Source organism: Magallana gigas, chromosome 8, assembly GCF_963853765.1.
Source record: "Magallana gigas chromosome 8, xbMagGiga1.1, whole genome shotgun sequence".
Classification (NCBI taxonomy): Eukaryota; Metazoa; Mollusca; class Bivalvia; order Ostreida; family Ostreidae; genus Magallana; species Magallana gigas.
Window position 1 is genome coordinate 13587720 of NC_088860.1, and position 25288 is coordinate 13613007.

Here is a 25288-nt window from a genome sequence, read left to right on the forward strand (position 1 = left end):
TAACGGCAGTTTTTTAACCCCTCCCCCCAAAGGCAGGTTCGCTAAACTTGTACATGTATATATTCTCGGGTCGTCATGATATAAACAAGTTTGCATTGTCTTGTGAATAGACATGCATATTTGCACAAATTAGAACCAAGAAAATCATTCAAAATTAACACGCCGTGAAATTACATACAGTATAACTTTTAACATATTTTCATAAATCAGAGGCCACCGCGAGCACCATGGTTTTAATAATCGCTCATAACTTTTTGATATAGCTACAGAATTCAGTAAAACTTTCCACATGTGTTCCACAATAAATGTTTTTGTGTTTTCAGATTTTATTTTCGCGAGTGTAAAATAATAGATTACTTGCAGGTATCACAACACTATTTTTTCGAAGGTTCACGTCAAAACATGGCTGAGTGAAAATAATTCCCGAATTCCCCTTCGTTTTTAGGAGTTTTCCGCCAACGACAGGGACTGTACTTTTTTATGAGATAAAAAACAACATGTAAAATGCCTGATTTTCCCACCCTTGTAAAAATACGAGGACACTTGAATTTTTGATGCCAGTTGTTTAGGCAGGGGTGTGAAAGGGCTCGGACATGATTTTCAAGCACATGTGTAACTTTGATGTAAACAAACTCTCGTGCCTTTGTGGATGGCTGTGTGTTTTCTGCTACTAAATTGGTTAGGAACAATTGTTTTAAAAGTTGTAAAGAGGAATTTACCCAGAAGTTTGTTTTAAACTTGCTACCCGTATCTAAAGTTGCGTAATTTTGGTAAGAATATATAGTAAAAATTAATAGTGTTGTGCAACCTGAAGGAAAATTGTTATGATGTGTTTTAAGTCATTAAGTGGAGTTTTTTGGTGTTCTATCGATGTGTGTAGATTAGAAATCACCAACAATGAGCCTTTGTGGCCGGCACCTCTCTTATTTTGCTGTCAATGGCGCATACAAAATTAGCCCAGATTTCCTCTGAAATTTCGTAGAACATCAAACAGCGACCCGATTATAGTGTATCGGACCGTCCAAACTGCCCCAAAACTATACAGCAGCTTATCCAGAAAGTTGGTTTTATCGTCGTAAACCAAAAAAGCTTTTATGTAATACGAATTTTGTGTAAAATGAGTTATTTAGACGCTTATACGGTATACAGAATCTATGAAATTATGCCCATAAAACGCCAATATTAAAGTAAAATATGAATTTAGCCATGATTCAACACCCGCATTAGTTTTATTAGAACCTGACAATGCTAATTTATATGAAAATGCACGCCAATTCTTTAAAATTGAATAATATAACGGCAGTTTTTTAACCCCTCCCCCCAAAGGCAGGTTCGCTAAACTTGTACATGTATATATTCTCGGGTCGTCATGATATAAACAAGTTTGCATTGTCTTGTGAATAGACATGCATATTTGCACAAATTAGAACCAAGAAAATCATTCAAAATTAACACGCCGTGAAATTACATACAGTATAACTTTTAACATATTTTCATAAATCAGAGGCCACCGCGAGCACCATGGTTTTAATAATCGCTCATAACTTTTTGATATAGCTACAGAATTCAGTAAAACTTTCCACATGTGTTCCACAATAAATGTTTTTGTGTTTTCAGATTTTATTTTCGCGAGTGTAAAATAATAGATTACTTGCAGGTATCACAACACTATTTTTTCGAAGGTTCACGTCAAAACATGGCTGAGTGAAAATAATTCCCGAATTCCCCTTCGTTTTTAGGAGTTTTCCGCCAACGACAGGGACTGTACTTTTTTATGAGATAAAAAACAACATGTAAAATGCCTGATTTTCCCACCCTTGTAAAAATACGAGGACACTTGAATTTTTGATGCCAGTTGTTTAGGCAGGGGTGTGAAAGGGCTCGGACATGATTTTCAAGCACATGTGTAACTTTGATGTAAACAAACTCTCGTGCCTTTGTGGATGGCTGTGTGTTTTCTGCTACTAAATTGGTTAGGAACAATTGTTTTAAAAGTTGTAAAGAGGAATTTACCCAGAAGTTTGTTTTAAACTTGCTACCCGTATCTAAAGTTGCGTAATTTTGGTAAGAATATATAGTAAAAATTAATAGTGTTGTGCAACCTGAAGGAAAATTGTTATGATGTGTTTTAAGTCATTAAGTGGAGTTTTTTGGTGTTCTATCGATGTGTGTAGATTAGAAATCACCAACAATGAGCCTTTGTGGCCGGCACCTCTCTTATTTTGCTGTCAATGGCGCATACAAAATTAGCCCAGATTTCCTCTGAAATTTCGTAGAACATCAAACAGCGACCCGATTATAGTGTATCGGACCGTCCAAACTGCCCCAAAACTATACAGCAGCTTATCCAGAAAGTTGGTTTTATCGTCGTAAACCAAAAAAGCTTTTATGTAATACGAATTTTGTGTAAAATGAGTTATTTAGACGCTTATACGGTATACAGAATCTATGAAATTATGCCCATAAAACGCCAATATTAAAGTAAAATATGAATTTAGCCATGATTCAACACCCGCATTAGTTTTATTAGAACCTGACAATGCTAATTTATATGAAAATGCACGCCAATTCTTTAAAATTGAATAATATAACGGCAGTTTTTTAACCCCTCCCCCCAAAGGCAGGTTCGCTAAACTTGTACATGTATATATTCTCGGGTCGTCATGATATAAACAAGTTTGCATTGTCTTGTGAATAGACATGCATATTTGCACAAATTAGAACCAAGAAAATCATTCAAAATTAACACGCCGTGAAATTACATACAGTATAACTTTTAACATATTTTCATAAATCAGAGGCCACCGCGAGCACCATGGTTTTAATAATCGCTCATAACTTTTTGATATAGCTACAGAATTCAGTAAAACTTTCCACATGTGTTCCACAATAAATGTTTTTGTGTTTTCAGATTTTATTTTCGCGAGTGTAAAATAATAGATTACTTGCAGGTATCACAACACTATTTTTTCGAAGGTTCACGTCAAAACATGGCTGAGTGAAAATAATTCCCGAATTCCCCTTCGTTTTTAGGAGTTTTCCGCCAACGACAGGGACTGTACTTTTTTATGAGATAAAAAACAACATGTAAAATGCCTGATTTTCCCACCCTTGTAAAAATACGAGGACACTTGAATTTTTGATGCCAGTTGTTTAGGCAGGGGTGTGAAAGGGCTCGGACATGATTTTCAAGCACATGTGTAACTTTGATGTAAACAAACTCTCGTGCCTTTGTGGATGGCTGTGTGTTTTCTGCTACTAAATTGGTTAGGAACAATTGTTTTAAAAGTTGTAAAGAGGAATTTACCCAGAAGTTTGTTTTAAACTTGCTACCCGTATCTAAAGTTGCGTAATTTTGGTAAGAATATATAGTAAAAATTAATAGTGTTGTGCAACCTGAAGGAAAATTGTTATGATGTGTTTTAAGTCATTAAGTGGAGTTTTTTGGTGTTCTATCGATGTGTGTAGATTAGAAATCACCAACAATGAGCCTTTGTGGCCGGCACCTCTCTTATTTTGCTGTCAATGGCGCATACAAAATTAGCCCAGATTTCCTCTGAAATTTCGTAGAACATCAAACAGCGACCCGATTATAGTGTATCGGACCGTCCAAACTGCCCCAAAACTATACAGCAGCTTATCCAGAAAGTTGGTTTTATCGTCGTAAACCAAAAAAGCTTTTATGTAATACGAATTTTGTGTAAAATGAGTTATTTAGACGCTTATACGGTATACAGAATCTATGAAATTATGCCCATAAAACGCCAATATTAAAGTAAAATATGAATTTAGCCATGATTCAACACCCGCATTAGTTTTATTAGAACCTGACAATGCTAATTTATATGAAAATGCACGCCAATTCTTTAAAATTGAATAATATAACGGCAGTTTTTTAACCCCTCCCCCCAAAGGCAGGTTCGCTAAACTTGTACATGTATATATTCTCGGGTCGTCATGATATAAACAAGTTTGCATTGTCTTGTGAATAGACATGCATATTTGCACAAATTAGAACCAAGAAAATCATTCAAAATTAACACGCCGTGAAATTACATACAGTATAACTTTTAACATATTTTCATAAATCAGAGGCCACCGCGAGCACCATGGTTTTAATAATCGCTCATAACTTTTTGATATAGCTACAGAATTCAGTAAAACTTTCCACATGTGTTCCACAATAAATGTTTTTGTGTTTTCAGATTTTATTTTCGCGAGTGTAAAATAATAGATTACTTGCAGGTATCACAACACTATTTTTTCGAAGGTTCACGTCAAAACATGGCTGAGTGAAAATAATTCCCGAATTCCCCTTCGTTTTTAGGAGTTTTCCGCCAACGACAGGGACTGTACTTTTTTATGAGATAAAAAACAACATGTAAAATGCCTGATTTTCCCACCCTTGTAAAAATACGAGGACACTTGAATTTTTGATGCCAGTTGTTTAGGCAGGGGTGTGAAAGGGCTCGGACATGATTTTCAAGCACATGTGTAACTTTGATGTAAACAAACTCTCGTGCCTTTGTGGATGGCTGTGTGTTTTCTGCTACTAAATTGGTTAGGAACAATTGTTTTAAAAGTTGTAAAGAGGAATTTACCCAGAAGTTTGTTTTAAACTTGCTACCCGTATCTAAAGTTGCGTAATTTTGGTAAGAATATATAGTAAAAATTAATAGTGTTGTGCAACCTGAAGGAAAATTGTTATGATGTGTTTTAAGTCATTAAGTGGAGTTTTTTGGTGTTCTATCGATGTGTGTAGATTAGAAATCACCAACAATGAGCCTTTGTGGCCGGCACCTCTCTTATTTTGCTGTCAATGGCGCATACAAAATTAGCCCAGATTTCCTCTGAAATTTCGTAGAACATCAAACAGCGACCCGATTATAGTGTATCGGACCGTCCAAACTGCCCCAAAACTATACAGCAGCTTATCCAGAAAGTTGGTTTTATCGTCGTAAACCAAAAAAGCTTTTATGTAATACGAATTTTGTGTAAAATGAGTTATTTAGACGCTTATACGGTATACAGAATCTATGAAATTATGCCCATAAAACGCCAATATTAAAGTAAAATATGAATTTAGCCATGATTCAACACCCGCATTAGTTTTATTAGAACCTGACAATGCTAATTTATATGAAAATGCACGCCAATTCTTTAAAATTGAATAATATAACGGCAGTTTTTTAACCCCTCCCCCCAAAGGCAGGTTCGCTAAACTTGTACATGTATATATTCTCGGGTCGTCATGATATAAACAAGTTTGCATTGTCTTGTGAATAGACATGCATATTTGCACAAATTAGAACCAAGAAAATCATTCAAAATTAACACGCCGTGAAATTACATACAGTATAACTTTTAACATATTTTCATAAATCAGAGGCCACCGCGAGCACCATGGTTTTAATAATCGCTCATAACTTTTTGATATAGCTACAGAATTCAGTAAAACTTTCCACATGTGTTCCACAATAAATGTTTTTGTGTTTTCAGATTTTATTTTCGCGAGTGTAAAATAATAGATTACTTGCAGGTATCACAACACTATTTTTTCGAAGGTTCACGTCAAAACATGGCTGAGTGAAAATAATTCCCGAATTCCCCTTCGTTTTTAGGAGTTTTCCGCCAACGACAGGGACTGTACTTTTTTATGAGATAAAAAACAACATGTAAAATGCCTGATTTTCCCACCCTTGTAAAAATACGAGGACACTTGAATTTTTGATGCCAGTTGTTTAGGCAGGGGTGTGAAAGGGCTCGGACATGATTTTCAAGCACATGTGTAACTTTGATGTAAACAAACTCTCGTGCCTTTGTGGATGGCTGTGTGTTTTCTGCTACTAAATTGGTTAGGAACAATTGTTTTAAAAGTTGTAAAGAGGAATTTACCCAGAAGTTTGTTTTAAACTTGCTACCCGTATCTAAAGTTGCGTAATTTTGGTAAGAATATATAGTAAAAATTAATAGTGTTGTGCAACCTGAAGGAAAATTGTTATGATGTGTTTTAAGTCATTAAGTGGAGTTTTTTGGTGTTCTATCGATGTGTGTAGATTAGAAATCACCAACAATGAGCCTTTGTGGCCGGCACCTCTCTTATTTTGCTGTCAATGGCGCATACAAAATTAGCCCAGATTTCCTCTGAAATTTCGTAGAACATCAAACAGCGACCCGATTATAGTGTATCGGACCGTCCAAACTGCCCCAAAACTATACAGCAGCTTATCCAGAAAGTTGGTTTTATCGTCGTAAACCAAAAAAGCTTTTATGTAATACGAATTTTGTGTAAAATGAGTTATTTAGACGCTTATACGGTATACAGAATCTATGAAATTATGCCCATAAAACGCCAATATTAAAGTAAAATATGAATTTAGCCATGATTCAACACCCGCATTAGTTTTATTAGAACCTGACAATGCTAATTTATATGAAAATGCACGCCAATTCTTTAAAATTGAATAATATAACGGCAGTTTTTTAACCCCTCCCCCCAAAGGCAGGTTCGCTAAACTTGTACATGTATATATTCTCGGGTCGTCATGATATAAACAAGTTTGCATTGTCTTGTGAATAGACATGCATATTTGCACAAATTAGAACCAAGAAAATCATTCAAAATTAACACGCCGTGAAATTACATACAGTATAACTTTTAACATATTTTCATAAATCAGAGGCCACCGCGAGCACCATGGTTTTAATAATCGCTCATAACTTTTTGATATAGCTACAGAATTCAGTAAAACTTTCCACATGTGTTCCACAATAAATGTTTTTGTGTTTTCAGATTTTATTTTCGCGAGTGTAAAATAATAGATTACTTGCAGGTATCACAACACTATTTTTTCGAAGGTTCACGTCAAAACATGGCTGAGTGAAAATAATTCCCGAATTCCCCTTCGTTTTTAGGAGTTTTCCGCCAACGACAGGGACTGTACTTTTTTATGAGATAAAAAACAACATGTAAAATGCCTGATTTTCCCACCCTTGTAAAAATACGAGGACACTTGAATTTTTGATGCCAGTTGTTTAGGCAGGGGTGTGAAAGGGCTCGGACATGATTTTCAAGCACATGTGTAACTTTGATGTAAACAAACTCTCGTGCCTTTGTGGATGGCTGTGTGTTTTCTGCTACTAAATTGGTTAGGAACAATTGTTTTAAAAGTTGTAAAGAGGAATTTACCCAGAAGTTTGTTTTAAACTTGCTACCCGTATCTAAAGTTGCGTAATTTTGGTAAGAATATATAGTAAAAATTAATAGTGTTGTGCAACCTGAAGGAAAATTGTTATGATGTGTTTTAAGTCATTAAGTGGAGTTTTTTGGTGTTCTATCGATGTGTGTAGATTAGAAATCACCAACAATGAGCCTTTGTGGCCGGCACCTCTCTTATTTTGCTGTCAATGGCGCATACAAAATTAGCCCAGATTTCCTCTGAAATTTCGTAGAACATCAAACAGCGACCCGATTATAGTGTATCGGACCGTCCAAACTGCCCCAAAACTATACAGCAGCTTATCCAGAAAGTTGGTTTTATCGTCGTAAACCAAAAAAGCTTTTATGTAATACGAATTTTGTGTAAAATGAGTTATTTAGACGCTTATACGGTATACAGAATCTATGAAATTATGCCCATAAAACGCCAATATTAAAGTAAAATATGAATTTAGCCATGATTCAACACCCGCATTAGTTTTATTAGAACCTGACAATGCTAATTTATATGAAAATGCACGCCAATTCTTTAAAATTGAATAATATAACGGCAGTTTTTTAACCCCTCCCCCCAAAGGCAGGTTCGCTAAACTTGTACATGTATATATTCTCGGGTCGTCATGATATAAACAAGTTTGCATTGTCTTGTGAATAGACATGCATATTTGCACAAATTAGAACCAAGAAAATCATTCAAAATTAACACGCCGTGAAATTACATACAGTATAACTTTTAACATATTTTCATAAATCAGAGGCCACCGCGAGCACCATGGTTTTAATAATCGCTCATAACTTTTTGATATAGCTACAGAATTCAGTAAAACTTTCCACATGTGTTCCACAATAAATGTTTTTGTGTTTTCAGATTTTATTTTCGCGAGTGTAAAATAATAGATTACTTGCAGGTATCACAACACTATTTTTTCGAAGGTTCACGTCAAAACATGGCTGAGTGAAAATAATTCCCGAATTCCCCTTCGTTTTTAGGAGTTTTCCGCCAACGACAGGGACTGTACTTTTTTATGAGATAAAAAACAACATGTAAAATGCCTGATTTTCCCACCCTTGTAAAAATACGAGGACACTTGAATTTTTGATGCCAGTTGTTTAGGCAGGGGTGTGAAAGGGCTCGGACATGATTTTCAAGCACATGTGTAACTTTGATGTAAACAAACTCTCGTGCCTTTGTGGATGGCTGTGTGTTTTCTGCTACTAAATTGGTTAGGAACAATTGTTTTAAAAGTTGTAAAGAGGAATTTACCCAGAAGTTTGTTTTAAACTTGCTACCCGTATCTAAAGTTGCGTAATTTTGGTAAGAATATATAGTAAAAATTAATAGTGTTGTGCAACCTGAAGGAAAATTGTTATGATGTGTTTTAAGTCATTAAGTGGAGTTTTTTGGTGTTCTATCGATGTGTGTAGATTAGAAATCACCAACAATGAGCCTTTGTGGCCGGCACCTCTCTTATTTTGCTGTCAATGGCGCATACAAAATTAGCCCAGATTTCCTCTGAAATTTCGTAGAACATCAAACAGCGACCCGATTATAGTGTATCGGACCGTCCAAACTGCCCCAAAACTATACAGCAGCTTATCCAGAAAGTTGGTTTTATCGTCGTAAACCAAAAAAGCTTTTATGTAATACGAATTTTGTGTAAAATGAGTTATTTAGACGCTTATACGGTATACAGAATCTATGAAATTATGCCCATAAAACGCCAATATTAAAGTAAAATATGAATTTAGCCATGATTCAACACCCGCATTAGTTTTATTAGAACCTGACAATGCTAATTTATATGAAAATGCACGCCAATTCTTTAAAATTGAATAATATAACGGCAGTTTTTTAACCCCTCCCCCCAAAGGCAGGTTCGCTAAACTTGTACATGTATATATTCTCGGGTCGTCATGATATAAACAAGTTTGCATTGTCTTGTGAATAGACATGCATATTTGCACAAATTAGAACCAAGAAAATCATTCAAAATTAACACGCCGTGAAATTACATACAGTATAACTTTTAACATATTTTCATAAATCAGAGGCCACCGCGAGCACCATGGTTTTAATAATCGCTCATAACTTTTTGATATAGCTACAGAATTCAGTAAAACTTTCCACATGTGTTCCACAATAAATGTTTTTGTGTTTTCAGATTTTATTTTCGCGAGTGTAAAATAATAGATTACTTGCAGGTATCACAACACTATTTTTTCGAAGGTTCACGTCAAAACATGGCTGAGTGAAAATAATTCCCGAATTCCCCTTCGTTTTTAGGAGTTTTCCGCCAACGACAGGGACTGTACTTTTTTATGAGATAAAAAACAACATGTAAAATGCCTGATTTTCCCACCCTTGTAAAAATACGAGGACACTTGAATTTTTGATGCCAGTTGTTTAGGCAGGGGTGTGAAAGGGCTCGGACATGATTTTCAAGCACATGTGTAACTTTGATGTAAACAAACTCTCGTGCCTTTGTGGATGGCTGTGTGTTTTCTGCTACTAAATTGGTTAGGAACAATTGTTTTAAAAGTTGTAAAGAGGAATTTACCCAGAAGTTTGTTTTAAACTTGCTACCCGTATCTAAAGTTGCGTAATTTTGGTAAGAATATATAGTAAAAATTAATAGTGTTGTGCAACCTGAAGGAAAATTGTTATGATGTGTTTTAAGTCATTAAGTGGAGTTTTTTGGTGTTCTATCGATGTGTGTAGATTAGAAATCACCAACAATGAGCCTTTGTGGCCGGCACCTCTCTTATTTTGCTGTCAATGGCGCATACAAAATTAGCCCAGATTTCCTCTGAAATTTCGTAGAACATCAAACAGCGACCCGATTATAGTGTATCGGACCGTCCAAACTGCCCCAAAACTATACAGCAGCTTATCCAGAAAGTTGGTTTTATCGTCGTAAACCAAAAAAGCTTTTATGTAATACGAATTTTGTGTAAAATGAGTTATTTAGACGCTTATACGGTATACAGAATCTATGAAATTATGCCCATAAAACGCCAATATTAAAGTAAAATATGAATTTAGCCATGATTCAACACCCGCATTAGTTTTATTAGAACCTGACAATGCTAATTTATATGAAAATGCACGCCAATTCTTTAAAATTGAATAATATAACGGCAGTTTTTTAACCCCTCCCCCCAAAGGCAGGTTCGCTAAACTTGTACATGTATATATTCTCGGGTCGTCATGATATAAACAAGTTTGCATTGTCTTGTGAATAGACATGCATATTTGCACAAATTAGAACCAAGAAAATCATTCAAAATTAACACGCCGTGAAATTACATACAGTATAACTTTTAACATATTTTCATAAATCAGAGGCCACCGCGAGCACCATGGTTTTAATAATCGCTCATAACTTTTTGATATAGCTACAGAATTCAGTAAAACTTTCCACATGTGTTCCACAATAAATGTTTTTGTGTTTTCAGATTTTATTTTCGCGAGTGTAAAATAATAGATTACTTGCAGGTATCACAACACTATTTTTTCGAAGGTTCACGTCAAAACATGGCTGAGTGAAAATAATTCCCGAATTCCCCTTCGTTTTTAGGAGTTTTCCGCCAACGACAGGGACTGTACTTTTTTATGAGATAAAAAACAACATGTAAAATGCCTGATTTTCCCACCCTTGTAAAAATACGAGGACACTTGAATTTTTGATGCCAGTTGTTTAGGCAGGGGTGTGAAAGGGCTCGGACATGATTTTCAAGCACATGTGTAACTTTGATGTAAACAAACTCTCGTGCCTTTGTGGATGGCTGTGTGTTTTCTGCTACTAAATTGGTTAGGAACAATTGTTTTAAAAGTTGTAAAGAGGAATTTACCCAGAAGTTTGTTTTAAACTTGCTACCCGTATCTAAAGTTGCGTAATTTTGGTAAGAATATATAGTAAAAATTAATAGTGTTGTGCAACCTGAAGGAAAATTGTTATGATGTGTTTTAAGTCATTAAGTGGAGTTTTTTGGTGTTCTATCGATGTGTGTAGATTAGAAATCACCAACAATGAGCCTTTGTGGCCGGCACCTCTCTTATTTTGCTGTCAATGGCGCATACAAAATTAGCCCAGATTTCCTCTGAAATTTCGTAGAACATCAAACAGCGACCCGATTATAGTGTATCGGACCGTCCAAACTGCCCCAAAACTATACAGCAGCTTATCCAGAAAGTTGGTTTTATCGTCGTAAACCAAAAAAGCTTTTATGTAATACGAATTTTGTGTAAAATGAGTTATTTAGACGCTTATACGGTATACAGAATCTATGAAATTATGCCCATAAAACGCCAATATTAAAGTAAAATATGAATTTAGCCATGATTCAACACCCGCATTAGTTTTATTAGAACCTGACAATGCTAATTTATATGAAAATGCACGCCAATTCTTTAAAATTGAATAATATAACGGCAGTTTTTTAACCCCTCCCCCCAAAGGCAGGTTCGCTAAACTTGTACATGTATATATTCTCGGGTCGTCATGATATAAACAAGTTTGCATTGTCTTGTGAATAGACATGCATATTTGCACAAATTAGAACCAAGAAAATCATTCAAAATTAACACGCCGTGAAATTACATACAGTATAACTTTTAACATATTTTCATAAATCAGAGGCCACCGCGAGCACCATGGTTTTAATAATCGCTCATAACTTTTTGATATAGCTACAGAATTCAGTAAAACTTTCCACATGTGTTCCACAATAAATGTTTTTGTGTTTTCAGATTTTATTTTCGCGAGTGTAAAATAATAGATTACTTGCAGGTATCACAACACTATTTTTTCGAAGGTTCACGTCAAAACATGGCTGAGTGAAAATAATTCCCGAATTCCCCTTCGTTTTTAGGAGTTTTCCGCCAACGACAGGGACTGTACTTTTTTATGAGATAAAAAACAACATGTAAAATGCCTGATTTTCCCACCCTTGTAAAAATACGAGGACACTTGAATTTTTGATGCCAGTTGTTTAGGCAGGGGTGTGAAAGGGCTCGGACATGATTTTCAAGCACATGTGTAACTTTGATGTAAACAAACTCTCGTGCCTTTGTGGATGGCTGTGTGTTTTCTGCTACTAAATTGGTTAGGAACAATTGTTTTAAAAGTTGTAAAGAGGAATTTACCCAGAAGTTTGTTTTAAACTTGCTACCCGTATCTAAAGTTGCGTAATTTTGGTAAGAATATATAGTAAAAATTAATAGTGTTGTGCAACCTGAAGGAAAATTGTTATGATGTGTTTTAAGTCATTAAGTGGAGTTTTTTGGTGTTCTATCGATGTGTGTAGATTAGAAATCACCAACAATGAGCCTTTGTGGCCGGCACCTCTCTTATTTTGCTGTCAATGGCGCATACAAAATTAGCCCAGATTTCCTCTGAAATTTCGTAGAACATCAAACAGCGACCCGATTATAGTGTATCGGACCGTCCAAACTGCCCCAAAACTATACAGCAGCTTATCCAGAAAGTTGGTTTTATCGTCGTAAACCAAAAAAGCTTTTATGTAATACGAATTTTGTGTAAAATGAGTTATTTAGACGCTTATACGGTATACAGAATCTATGAAATTATGCCCATAAAACGCCAATATTAAAGTAAAATATGAATTTAGCCATGATTCAACACCCGCATTAGTTTTATTAGAACCTGACAATGCTAATTTATATGAAAATGCACGCCAATTCTTTAAAATTGAATAATATAACGGCAGTTTTTTAACCCCTCCCCCCAAAGGCAGGTTCGCTAAACTTGTACATGTATATATTCTCGGGTCGTCATGATATAAACAAGTTTGCATTGTCTTGTGAATAGACATGCATATTTGCACAAATTAGAACCAAGAAAATCATTCAAAATTAACACGCCGTGAAATTACATACAGTATAACTTTTAACATATTTTCATAAATCAGAGGCCACCGCGAGCACCATGGTTTTAATAATCGCTCATAACTTTTTGATATAGCTACAGAATTCAGTAAAACTTTCCACATGTGTTCCACAATAAATGTTTTTGTGTTTTCAGATTTTATTTTCGCGAGTGTAAAATAATAGATTACTTGCAGGTATCACAACACTATTTTTTCGAAGGTTCACGTCAAAACATGGCTGAGTGAAAATAATTCCCGAATTCCCCTTCGTTTTTAGGAGTTTTCCGCCAACGACAGGGACTGTACTTTTTTATGAGATAAAAAACAACATGTAAAATGCCTGATTTTCCCACCCTTGTAAAAATACGAGGACACTTGAATTTTTGATGCCAGTTGTTTAGGCAGGGGTGTGAAAGGGCTCGGACATGATTTTCAAGCACATGTGTAACTTTGATGTAAACAAACTCTCGTGCCTTTGTGGATGGCTGTGTGTTTTCTGCTACTAAATTGGTTAGGAACAATTGTTTTAAAAGTTGTAAAGAGGAATTTACCCAGAAGTTTGTTTTAAACTTGCTACCCGTATCTAAAGTTGCGTAATTTTGGTAAGAATATATAGTAAAAATTAATAGTGTTGTGCAACCTGAAGGAAAATTGTTATGATGTGTTTTAAGTCATTAAGTGGAGTTTTTTGGTGTTCTATCGATGTGTGTAGATTAGAAATCACCAACAATGAGCCTTTGTGGCCGGCACCTCTCTTATTTTGCTGTCAATGGCGCATACAAAATTAGCCCAGATTTCCTCTGAAATTTCGTAGAACATCAAACAGCGACCCGATTATAGTGTATCGGACCGTCCAAACTGCCCCAAAACTATACAGCAGCTTATCCAGAAAGTTGGTTTTATCGTCGTAAACCAAAAAAGCTTTTATGTAATACGAATTTTGTGTAAAATGAGTTATTTAGACGCTTATACGGTATACAGAATCTATGAAATTATGCCCATAAAACGCCAATATTAAAGTAAAATATGAATTTAGCCATGATTCAACACCCGCATTAGTTTTATTAGAACCTGACAATGCTAATTTATATGAAAATGCACGCCAATTCTTTAAAATTGAATAATATAACGGCAGTTTTTTAACCCCTCCCCCCAAAGGCAGGTTCGCTAAACTTGTACATGTATATATTCTCGGGTCGTCATGATATAAACAAGTTTGCATTGTCTTGTGAATAGACATGCATATTTGCACAAATTAGAACCAAGAAAATCATTCAAAATTAACACGCCGTGAAATTACATACAGTATAACTTTTAACATATTTTCATAAATCAGAGGCCACCGCGAGCACCATGGTTTTAATAATCGCTCATAACTTTTTGATATAGCTACAGAATTCAGTAAAACTTTCCACATGTGTTCCACAATAAATGTTTTTGTGTTTTCAGATTTTATTTTCGCGAGTGTAAAATAATAGATTACTTGCAGGTATCACAACACTATTTTTTCGAAGGTTCACGTCAAAACATGGCTGAGTGAAAATAATTCCCGAATTCCCCTTCGTTTTTAGGAGTTTTCCGCCAACGACAGGGACTGTACTTTTTTATGAGATAAAAAACAACATGTAAAATGCCTGATTTTCCCACCCTTGTAAAAATACGAGGACACTTGAATTTTTGATGCCAGTTGTTTAGGCAGGGGTGTGAAAGGGCTCGGACATGATTTTCAAGCACATGTGTAACTTTGATGTAAACAAACTCTCGTGCCTTTGTGGATGGCTGTGTGTTTTCTGCTACTAAATTGGTTAGGAACAATTGTTTTAAAAGTTGTAAAGAGGAATTTACCCAGAAGTTTGTTTTAAACTTGCTACCCGTATCTAAAGTTGCGTAATTTTGGTAAGAATATATAGTAAAAATTAATAGTGTTGTGCAACCTGAAGGAAAATTGTTATGATGTGTTTTAAGTCATTAAGTGGAGTTTTTTGGTGTTCTATCGATGTGTGTAGATTAGAAATCACCAACAATGAGCCTTTGTGGCCGGCACCTCTCTTATTTTGCTGTCAATGGCGCATACAAAATTAGCCCAGATTTCCTCTGAAATTTCGTAGAACATCAAACAGCGACCCGATTATAGTGTATCGGACCGTCCAAACTGCCCCAAAACTATACAGCAGCTTATCCAGAAAGTTGGTTTTATCGTCGTAAACCAAAAAAGCTTTTATGTAATACGAATTTTGTGTAAAATGAGTTATTTAGACGCTTATACGGTATACAGAATCTATGAAATTATGCCCATAAAACGCCAATATTAAAGTAAAATATGAATTTAGCCATGATTCAACACCCGCATTAGTTTTATTAGAACCTGACAATGCTAATTTATATGAAAATGCACGCCAATTCTTTAAAATTGAATAATATAACGGCAGTTTTTTAACCCCTCCCCCCAAAGGCAGGTTCGCTAAACTTGTACATGTATATATTCTCGGGTCGTCATGATATAAACAAGTTTGCATTGTCTTGTGAATAGACATGCATATTTGCACAAATTAGAACCAAGAAAATCATTCAAAATTAACACGCCGTGAAATTACATACAGTATAACTTTTAACATATTTTCATAAATCAGAGGCCACCGCGAGCACCATGGTTTTAATAATCGCTCATAACTTTTTGATATAGCTACAGAATTCAGTAAAACTTTCCACATGTGTTCCACAATAAATGTTTTTGTGTTTTCAGATTTTATTTTCGCGAGTGTAAAATAATAGATTACTTGCAGGTATCACAACACTATTTTTTCGAAGGTTCACGTCAAAACATGGCTGAGTGAAAATAATTCCCGAATTCCCCTTCGTTTTTAGGAGTTTTCCGCCAACGACAGGGACTGTACTTTTTTATGAGATAAAAAACAACATGTAAAATGCCTGATTTTCCCACCCTTGTAAAAATACGAGGACACTTGAATTTTTGATGCCAGTTGTTTAGGCAGGGGTGTGAAAGGGCTCGGACATGATTTTCAAGCACATGTGTAACTTTGATGTAAACAAACTCTCGTGCCTTTGTGGATGGCTGTGTGTTTTCTGCTACTAAATTGGTTAGGAACAATTGTTTTAAAAGTTGTAAAGAGGAATTTACCCAGAAGTTTGTTTTAAACTTGCTACCCGTATCTAAAGTTGCGTAATTTTGGTAAGAATATATAGTAAAAATTAATAGTGTTGTGCAACCTGAAGGAAAATTGTTATGATGTGTTTTAAGTCATTAAGTGGAGTTTTTTGGTGTTCTATCGATGTGTGTAGATTAGAAATCACCAACAATGAGCCTTTGTGGCCGGCACCTCTCTTATTTTGCTGTCAATGGCGCATACAAAATTAGCCCAGATTTCCTCTGAAATTTCGTAGAACATCAAACAGCGACCCGATTATAGTGTATCGGACCGTCCAAACTGCCCCAAAACTATACAGCAGCTTATCCAGAAAGTTGGTTTTATCGTCGTAAACCAAAAAAGCTTTTATGTAATACGAATTTTGTGTAAAATGAGTTATTTAGACGCTTATACGGTATACAGAATCTATGAAATTATGCCCATAAAACGCCAATATTAAAGTAAAATATGAATTTAGCCATGATTCAACACCCGCATTAGTTTTATTAGAACCTGACAATGCTAATTTATATGAAAATGCACGCCAATTCTTTAAAATTGAATAATATAACGGCAGTTTTTTAACCCCTCCCCCCAAAGGCAGGTTCGCTAAACTTGTACATGTATATATTCTCGGGTCGTCATGATATAAACAAGTTTGCATTGTCTTGTGAATAGACATGCATATTTGCACAAATTAGAACCAAGAAAATCATTCAAAATTAACACGCCGTGAAATTACATACAGTATAACTTTTAACATATTTTCATAAATCAGAGGCCACCGCGAGCACCATGGTTTTAATAATCGCTCATAACTTTTTGATATAGCTACAGAATTCAGTAAAACTTTCCACATGTGTTCCACAATAAATGTTTTTGTGTTTTCAGATTTTATTTTCGCGAGTGTAAAATAATAGATTACTTGCAGGTATCACAACACTATTTTTTCGAAGGTTCACGTCAAAACATGGCTGAGTGAAAATAATTCCCGAATTCCCCTTCGTTTTTAGGAGTTTTCCGCCAACGACAGGGACTGTACTTTTTTATGAGATAAAAAACAACATGTAAAATGCCTGATTTTCCCACCCTTGTAAAAATACGAGGACACTTGAATTTTTGATGCCAGTTGTTTAGGCAGGGGTGTGAAAGGGCTCGGACATGATTTTCAAGCACATGTGTAACTTTGATGTAAACAAACTCTCGTGCCTTTGTGGATGGCTGTGTGTTTTCTGCTACTAAATTGGTTAGGAACAATTGTTTTAAAAGTTGTAAAGAGGAATTTACCCAGAAGTTTGTTTTAAACTTGCTACCCGTATCTAAAGTTGCGTAATTTTGGTAAGAATATATAGTAAAAATTAATAGTGTTGTGCAACCTTAAACGTCAATGTCAACTGCGTCCTCAGCCAAACGTGAAGTCGTTAAAATCCAATGAAGTAAAACTATAACGCCTGCAGTCCTAATTTCCATTTGATCCGAGGAAAATGATAGATCAGTTGTTTTGAACTATGCATATTTAAAATGAAGATAAAATATCAAAGCTAAAGCAACATAGAAAAAAAATGAATACCTTCCTTGCTGAACCGTGCACAATCTGGAAGTGCAAACAAATCGTGCAGCAGACCCTAAGATTTGCCAGGGGTATATGACTCAGTTTTCATTCACAGTCAACCGATATAAACACATGCAGTCAAGGAACCACCGATACAACCCACGTCAAATTTATAGTAATTGGGAAAAATGTCATTCGCAGCCGTTATGCAATGGATTGCCCTTATCAGTTTAATCTGTCAAATATGTATAATTGTGAAAAACATAAAAACACAGTCAGCATAATTGGAAATAACCTTAGTTAGCCAATGCATTCATTAAATAGAGCAGTTAAACGACCCATTTAGCGATGAGGGAGGGCTTTGTCATTTTTTTGGTTTAAGATTTAACGATTGCAAGTCAACTAACCTTTTGAGGTACGGGAGATACATATTCTTGTGTCTCCCTCCGTTTAAAGGCGAATCGAAAGGCGTCCCGACAGTAAAACCAGATGATGACGAAAGTCAACATGATGAAGAAGCCTGCGAACGAAAGGATTCCGAAAAATTGTTCTACCCCTATCCAATTTGTTCAAGATTTTAGTCAAGTTCGAAGTCCATTGATATAATGCGATTAAGATAAGTATGTGTGCATTCTCTTTTCAAAAAGAAATAAATCGATATTAAATGCTCTTTTGGAAAAACAAAACAAGCAAAGAACTTATTAACGAAATCTGATATGACCAAAAACAAATTAGATAGATCTCACGAAATACACGCACAGGCTACGTAAAGCGAATAATCCGGCCAGCATTCGAATCCGACGAAATAGAAATCCTTGTTTTTGAAAGCGTCCATGATTGTGCTCGATAACGTTCCCGGAAATGAGGTAACGCGGCCCTAGTTCTGTCTGAACGCCTACTCTTCAATCCACCTCTCGCCTCGCAGCGTTAAGGCAGTGAAACAGGTTTTTTGATATACGATTAGCCAACATTAAATATTCAATACGTTTCCGGCTGCCTAGGTAAATTTGACAATCTGTCTTACGTGAAGTGTTTTTTCCACAGCTTTTTATATTTTACAGATTATTAAATTCTTTGACTCTAACCCTCGTGTTGGGACAGTTTTAGAACATGGATTATTGGTGCCTTCGCAGTTGATGCGTGAAAATATTTTTCTAAGGTGTAAAAGTATGAAGGCTTCACGGATCAAACATTCAATTCAAAATCCCTATGGACATTTTAGTTTGGGTTTAAAACGAATACAAAACATTTAATCCACATTCAACAACTTACTCTTAAAAGTTGTTTTATTCTGTATGTTTACCTGGGAAGGTCATACATGTACATTAAACGACAACTTGCACATTCTTGCGATTAGAAATTCAAAATATTTTCATTCATCTTCAGTGGGAGTAATTTGACACGTCATGCATATTTATGCATTTATTTTTGGTCAAAATCAACAGGCTAGACCAGTTTTGAAAAACAGACGTACTACTACAACACCATATCTTCAAAAGTACGTGCAGAACAATAAAAATCCTCTGTTGCGCACATGTCGATGCGCAATGGCTCAAAAGGTGACAAAGCGACAATTTACACGTGCGTTGGTGCATACATCAACAAATGACTATGAAACAGTGCTCGACCGTAAAATTCTTGTGGTAAACAGGGTCAGATCACCTAGCTCTTACAGATATGCATGAATATTTGCCATGCTGACCACAGCACTCTAAACACTCTACCAAAATACAGAACCGAACATTTTTTATGTAAAGGAATCGCCTCCTTCCTCCCTAAAGTTAAAATGCTATGGTTTTGTCCCCATGATCCATAACCTAGCATTTTGCAATTTCTATGGAGAATAAAGTGTGAGTATGTATTCATTTTCCTGATAAAATCAAATCTCGTCATTAAAAAGATCTAACAATGCTAACCAGCTGCAAATAGTCGTCTAAATGAACAAACGCTAACCTCGTCCCTCGCCTGGACAACTATGGCTCATTGAGCATATTGCGATATAGACATTAGATTGATGTTGGAAAAGATAAAAACCATTCGGGCCCTTTGGATCTGTTGGTAACACTTTAGGCTTGTACTTTTAATCCGAGTTTCCGGACTTGGAAGACATTTAGGACTGTGCCCCTTTAATCTTTGAATCTTATTGAGATCGGTAACCATTTATGACACCCATTCCTCTCACCCTCAATCAAATACACATGTACATGTTAACTGTGGTGCCTTAAAGACCAGTCTATTCACATTTTTGTATTACGTAAGAAACAAAAATCGATTGATTTGAATGCTGATTTTGCATTCAATATTCTGCTAATTTATTTGTTGGTCGTGACCAAGTAAGTATCAATAAAAGAACAAGGTTGGGAATGAGTTAGGATTTTGCATTATTGGCAATTTGTTGAACCGTTATCACTGAACGAGAGAACAACAAGGGGTCTTTAATTGAAATATGCCCGGTAACTGGAATAGTTATGGGTTGAATACGCTTCTCTTATACTAAGGTCACGAGGAAACCACCCCAACCCCCCAACCCCACCACACACAAACACATGAGATATTACCATTCTATCCCCCCATGATATCTATTTACAATATCTAAATACATATCCTAAATTTCATTTTTGTCAAGAGTTCATTTGACGCAAACACTTAATGTCTTACCAATGCAAGAGTTATCTCTCTTACATGGAGAACAACCTCATAAGGATGTTTTGATAAACATATAAGGCTGTGTTGAGGAATTTTGTTTTGAAACTTACGTTATTACTGTTAATGTCTTAAGTAGATAATTATACGCTTGAAAAACCGAACAGAAACTTAAAAGTGACACAAATGGTAATTCATTTTTTTCTCTCTAGTTAAAAAAATCAAATTGGGAATTGCAATTTTGAAAGCAATATGAGCTGCAATTTTCATGATGAATTTTTTTTTAACGAAAATGTTATTTTCTACTAAAATGACAAAACTATCATGATGGTTTTTAAATTTCTTTTCGCCAAATTTTCGTGAAAAAGGCCGTTAAGGAGCCTTAATTGGAGCAAAATTGAATTATTGTCGTCCTGTACAAAAATTTATTTGCTATATGTTCCTAAGAAGAGAAATCTTTCCTCTGAAAAAAAATTAATGGTTTTTTCAAACCTTATTTATCATACAAGTTTAAGTTATATGCAGACTTATCATACTAGCAGTATTTACAATTAAAATTCTAAAAAAAAAAAAAATACAGCTCATATTGCTTGAAACAACATCCCCTTTCTCTTTTTTAGTCATGTTTGTTTGAATGTCATGGATGACAAAATTAAAACGCCGTGATCCAGCTTAAGACACATTGTCTTCTCATTATCAATGAATCTCTTTGCTTCATCACACAAACTTCTAGGCCATGATTTGTTTTTCTTCAGACCAAAAACAAGCCATCAGCGGAGATTTGATAATTATCGTACAGGTACTGCAGTCATACCACCATAATCCCCAGACCGAGTCAACCCAGGACGATCTCGTTGTGTCGTGAATTTATGAATGTCAATGTGTATTTTTATGTGCGATTTCTGTCATTTTCACCATAATTATGCTTTGATCTGACAATCGGAAAACTGTTAACTTTATCTTCGTCACGAGAATTGATATTGTCTACACAATGTTCTCTTTTGTTTATCATTATTATAGATATACTTGCAATTATCATAGGAATGTCAAAAACAACAGTTTAATCTTCTTTAAACTGAAAAGTTGACCATATAAATTTATAGGCTATTCAAGTTCCATTTCTCGATTGCCTCATGCATATAACAATTTCCAAGTTGTAATACTTCCACGATGATTCAAAAAAGGGTATAATAAAGATCAAATTAATGTACAACACATTAGGAAGAACTTACCTGTATTGCTGCGAATTACGCACTTCCAAATCAATTGAACATTTTAGAATTAAATCTGCAATAACTTCAATGCAGTGATTGAACGGCAAGAAAATCCGGCTAAATGTTTAAATAGCCTTTCTACACAAATAAAGTCAAGAAAGCGATTAATGGAGTAGAAAACTCGCGCCTTTGTGGATCTGAACCGGTTGTGATTTCTACCACCAGTAAATTTGATATCCCTCACTCTCCACCCTCTAACCAGACTTTTGCTCCCGTAGATGAAATGCAGCAGAATATTCATACGATTAAATGGTACAGCTGAGGAAGGGGTGGGTTTTTTTTCTCTTTTTTTGAAAATTCAAGTAAAAAAAATTCTCAGGAAACTGAAAATATCTGCTAGTCAGCCATGCGAAAGAGAATAATATGCAAAGCTTTTGAAATGTACCTCTACCAATGTATGCATTGTCCCATTTACCAAGTAATAATAATAGATTAATTAAATTATTTCCTGTCTAAAAACCCGTCAAACATGTGTTTTGCAATATGCCTACCTGCTCGAGACACCAGACCGAGACTACAAATAATTTCCTGGTTATAAGAATTCAATATAATCACAGCCCTTTCTCCCCTTTTCTTTTCATCAAAGGCTTGCTAGCTTATTGTGACATGGTGTGACGTGATGCGTACGCTACAGGTGTGTAGTCGATCTAAAACTGAAGAGTCTGTGTCAACATGATGTCCCCATTCCACGGGGGCAGATAGACACACAGATATCAAAATTCCACAACTGGTTGTGGTCCAACTCCTTGAATACCGGTTATGTCTATTCTTTTTTTTATTTTTGCCAAAAATCAAGTAGGCATTCTGAAGGATTAGTCACAGTGAAATGCGACAATATTACTTAATGACATATAACACATTATTTAGAATCTCTGCAAAAAGTTATCAGGTGAAAATGCAGGGCTATAGAGATTTAGCAGTCATATAGGCAAATCAGGCTTCTTTATTCTATGAAGAAAACCTGAATGAAAATCATTTTAAAACTTCAAGGATATGAATAACTTTATTATGACTTTTCGTAAATAAATATTTGCACGGATGAATTTTTTGTGTGCGAAATTCTCGACCGGATTTTTATTCCAAAGGAGCTGTGGTGATTTTGATTAAAACCTATTACATTTCTGTTACGTATGGTGAACAAAGCCCTCTACCCATGGTCTGGGGCCCCGATTTACTGTCAGGTTAGGGTAATCTGATCGCCATCCCGATTTCTTAATATGGTATTATTTACATAAGTATAAGATTTAAATATTTCCTAGATCACGCGAGATAAGATACATATTTTTATTGAGAAACCGGTTTGGTCGAAAATTCCTTTATGAATTCCTTTCTGTATCTTCACAGGTTTAACAGAAGGGATTCGAAAGCATTAATAAAAAAATAAGTACCCCAAAATAAAAAAAAACGAACAACTGTTTTTCATTTAAATTTCTTTAAAACGGGGTCTTTGAACAATAAGTATTTTAGCTACCTACATTGGGTAGCTTTTGAAAAATGCCAGCTGCTTGTTTAATATATTGAATAATAATATATTTGGTTACAGGTGAATTAGGCATAACATGATGTTAACACCGACTTTTGCACGTGTGTACACGTGCACGGTGAAGATGACAGCATGTAGGAAGTGAGTAAAATGTAAAAGTCTGTGATAACAGGAAGGAAATAAATTGGCTTCCGCTATCTGAAGCTATATACAAGCTCCCCAATGATAACATGTCATTTACACGTGTGCTGTCAATGAAATTCATATCTATATCAATAAAAATATATACACGTGTGCATTAATGGCAAACTACCTATAATAAAAACTTGTAGAACTCTACTGCAGTGCAGCCCCTTACCTGGTATATAGTGCGTCCAATACTTCCTATGGAGGACAAATGAATCCAATTATAACAGTGAACTACTTCCTCTAAAGGCCTCCTATCGTGGGGATCCACTTTGAACAATTATTATTACATTAATTTCACCAAAAAATTATTACTTCATAAGGCATCCAGGATTAACACGTGCAATGCATAATCATTAATAACGCATGAAGTCAATGATATTCAATAATGGGAGCCACTATCAAGCTGTCTTCATTGACATCTGTAGATATAGGAATGTACGAACAGAGAGAGGGGGCATGAGCCCACAGAAGTGCCATTGTTTGCCCAGATTTACTGTACAACTGACAATAAAAAGAAAATACTTATGTTTAGTTACACCTGGATAATGATGTAGATTATTTTTACCTGAACCGTCCAGCGAAGCCACATAATAGTCCGGGTTAGCTGCGATTAACTCTTGCACGCCAAGAGAGACCTACTTCGATCCAAAATACATCTGACACAATTAGGTTTCACATGTGCTCATTAAATTATGAAATTTCATATACAAAACTTCCTGTCTCAATGGTCACACACTGTGAGGGAGAAATATAGATTTACTACGAACGCTCTGCTATTTTTGGGACAGTGCGTTCATTCAGACAGTGTGGTTTTGCCTTTGCACTGCAGGTTAAAGTTAAGGTGAAAGTTTGTCAAAGATTAATTGTCGTGCATTGTTTAATGGCATGTTGACACTGCTGAGATTGTCTGACGGTGAAACTATCTCCGACATGGAATCGCCCATAAATCATTTTTATATGGGGCCCGTTATCTGGATATTAAAGGGAGACTTAATATTTACGGTCACCTAAAGAGGACCCAACCCCAAACCATATTTAAAGTGGACTTAACGGGACAAGAGGTATTGATGCAATTTGAAAATCCTGTTTTGAATTTATGGCGACTTTTTATTATAGATGTTTTAGATAACCGGGACGCCTACTGAAAATATTTGCACACAAACATGGGCAACATTCGTCATCAGTCATAGCGCATTTAAAACACGCAATGTGCCTCCGCCATAAAAAAATCGACTGCATAGTTCACATTAGGTGGGATATGCTAGTAAACTGACAGATAGTATCTTAATGTACCATGTTGTGATGTTCACAGGTAATGTAGGTAAAAATAAAATCGAAATAAATATTTTTGACTTAACTTGATTATTCAATTTATTTCAATTTTAGTATTTTTATTGCAAAACTCGGGATTTTGAACTGCGTGTGTGTAAAACTTGAACAAGGTCGATAAAAAAATCCAGGAGTATCTAGGTTATACAGAGAAAATGTGGTAGGAGCTTGGGTCAGCTGAGCAATTTTGATGGATTGTCGGGGGAGAAATCTAATACTACATCCATTAAGTCCAAATGACATTTATATTATATGTACTTAAAGTCCGTGTGAATTCTATATTCATTTGATGTGTAAGTAAGAGATCAAGTAAGGAAAAATTAGTTTTGATCGCAGAATATCAGTGAATTAAGAATTTCGCCTCAAGTGTTAAGATTTAAGAGAATAGGTTTACCAATATCCCTAATAAAATGCTATAAATGATTATCATATAATTTATGATTAAATGTAAGAAAGTTATAACCAAAGTAAAGGCATTTTTCAGTTTAATCAAAGGAAATCCAGATTTTGTAGGTTAAGACACTGAGAAACCACTTTTCATTATTTGACAAAACTGAAAATGAA

The 25288-nt window shown here is 35.3% G+C and overlaps 1 protein-coding gene across 6 annotated transcripts in view; it reads right to left on the minus strand.

The window, feature by feature from the left end:
* LOC105322228 (uncharacterized) overlaps positions 1-24198 on the minus strand; it is a 47686-nt gene extending 23488 nt beyond the window's left edge. Inside the window, exons 1-2 of one of the 6 annotated variants that reach the window (XM_066070357.1) lie at positions 18566-18844; positions 18214-18326 (exon numbers count right to left, since the gene is read on the minus strand). In XM_066070357.1, coding sequence (XP_065926429.1) covers positions 18214-18326; positions 18566-18641 — 189 coding nt within the window. In that variant the 5' untranslated portion in view covers positions 18642-18844. Of the gene's footprint in view, positions 1-17824; positions 17933-18213; positions 18327-18565; positions 18845-21681; positions 22003-22214; positions 22424-23564; positions 23758-23960 lie in introns of those variants that run through there. The other 5 variants (XM_066070358.1, XM_066070362.1, XM_066070359.1 and 2 more) reach the window with 5 other exon arrangements.
* Positions 24199-25288: the final 1090 nt, after the last annotated feature.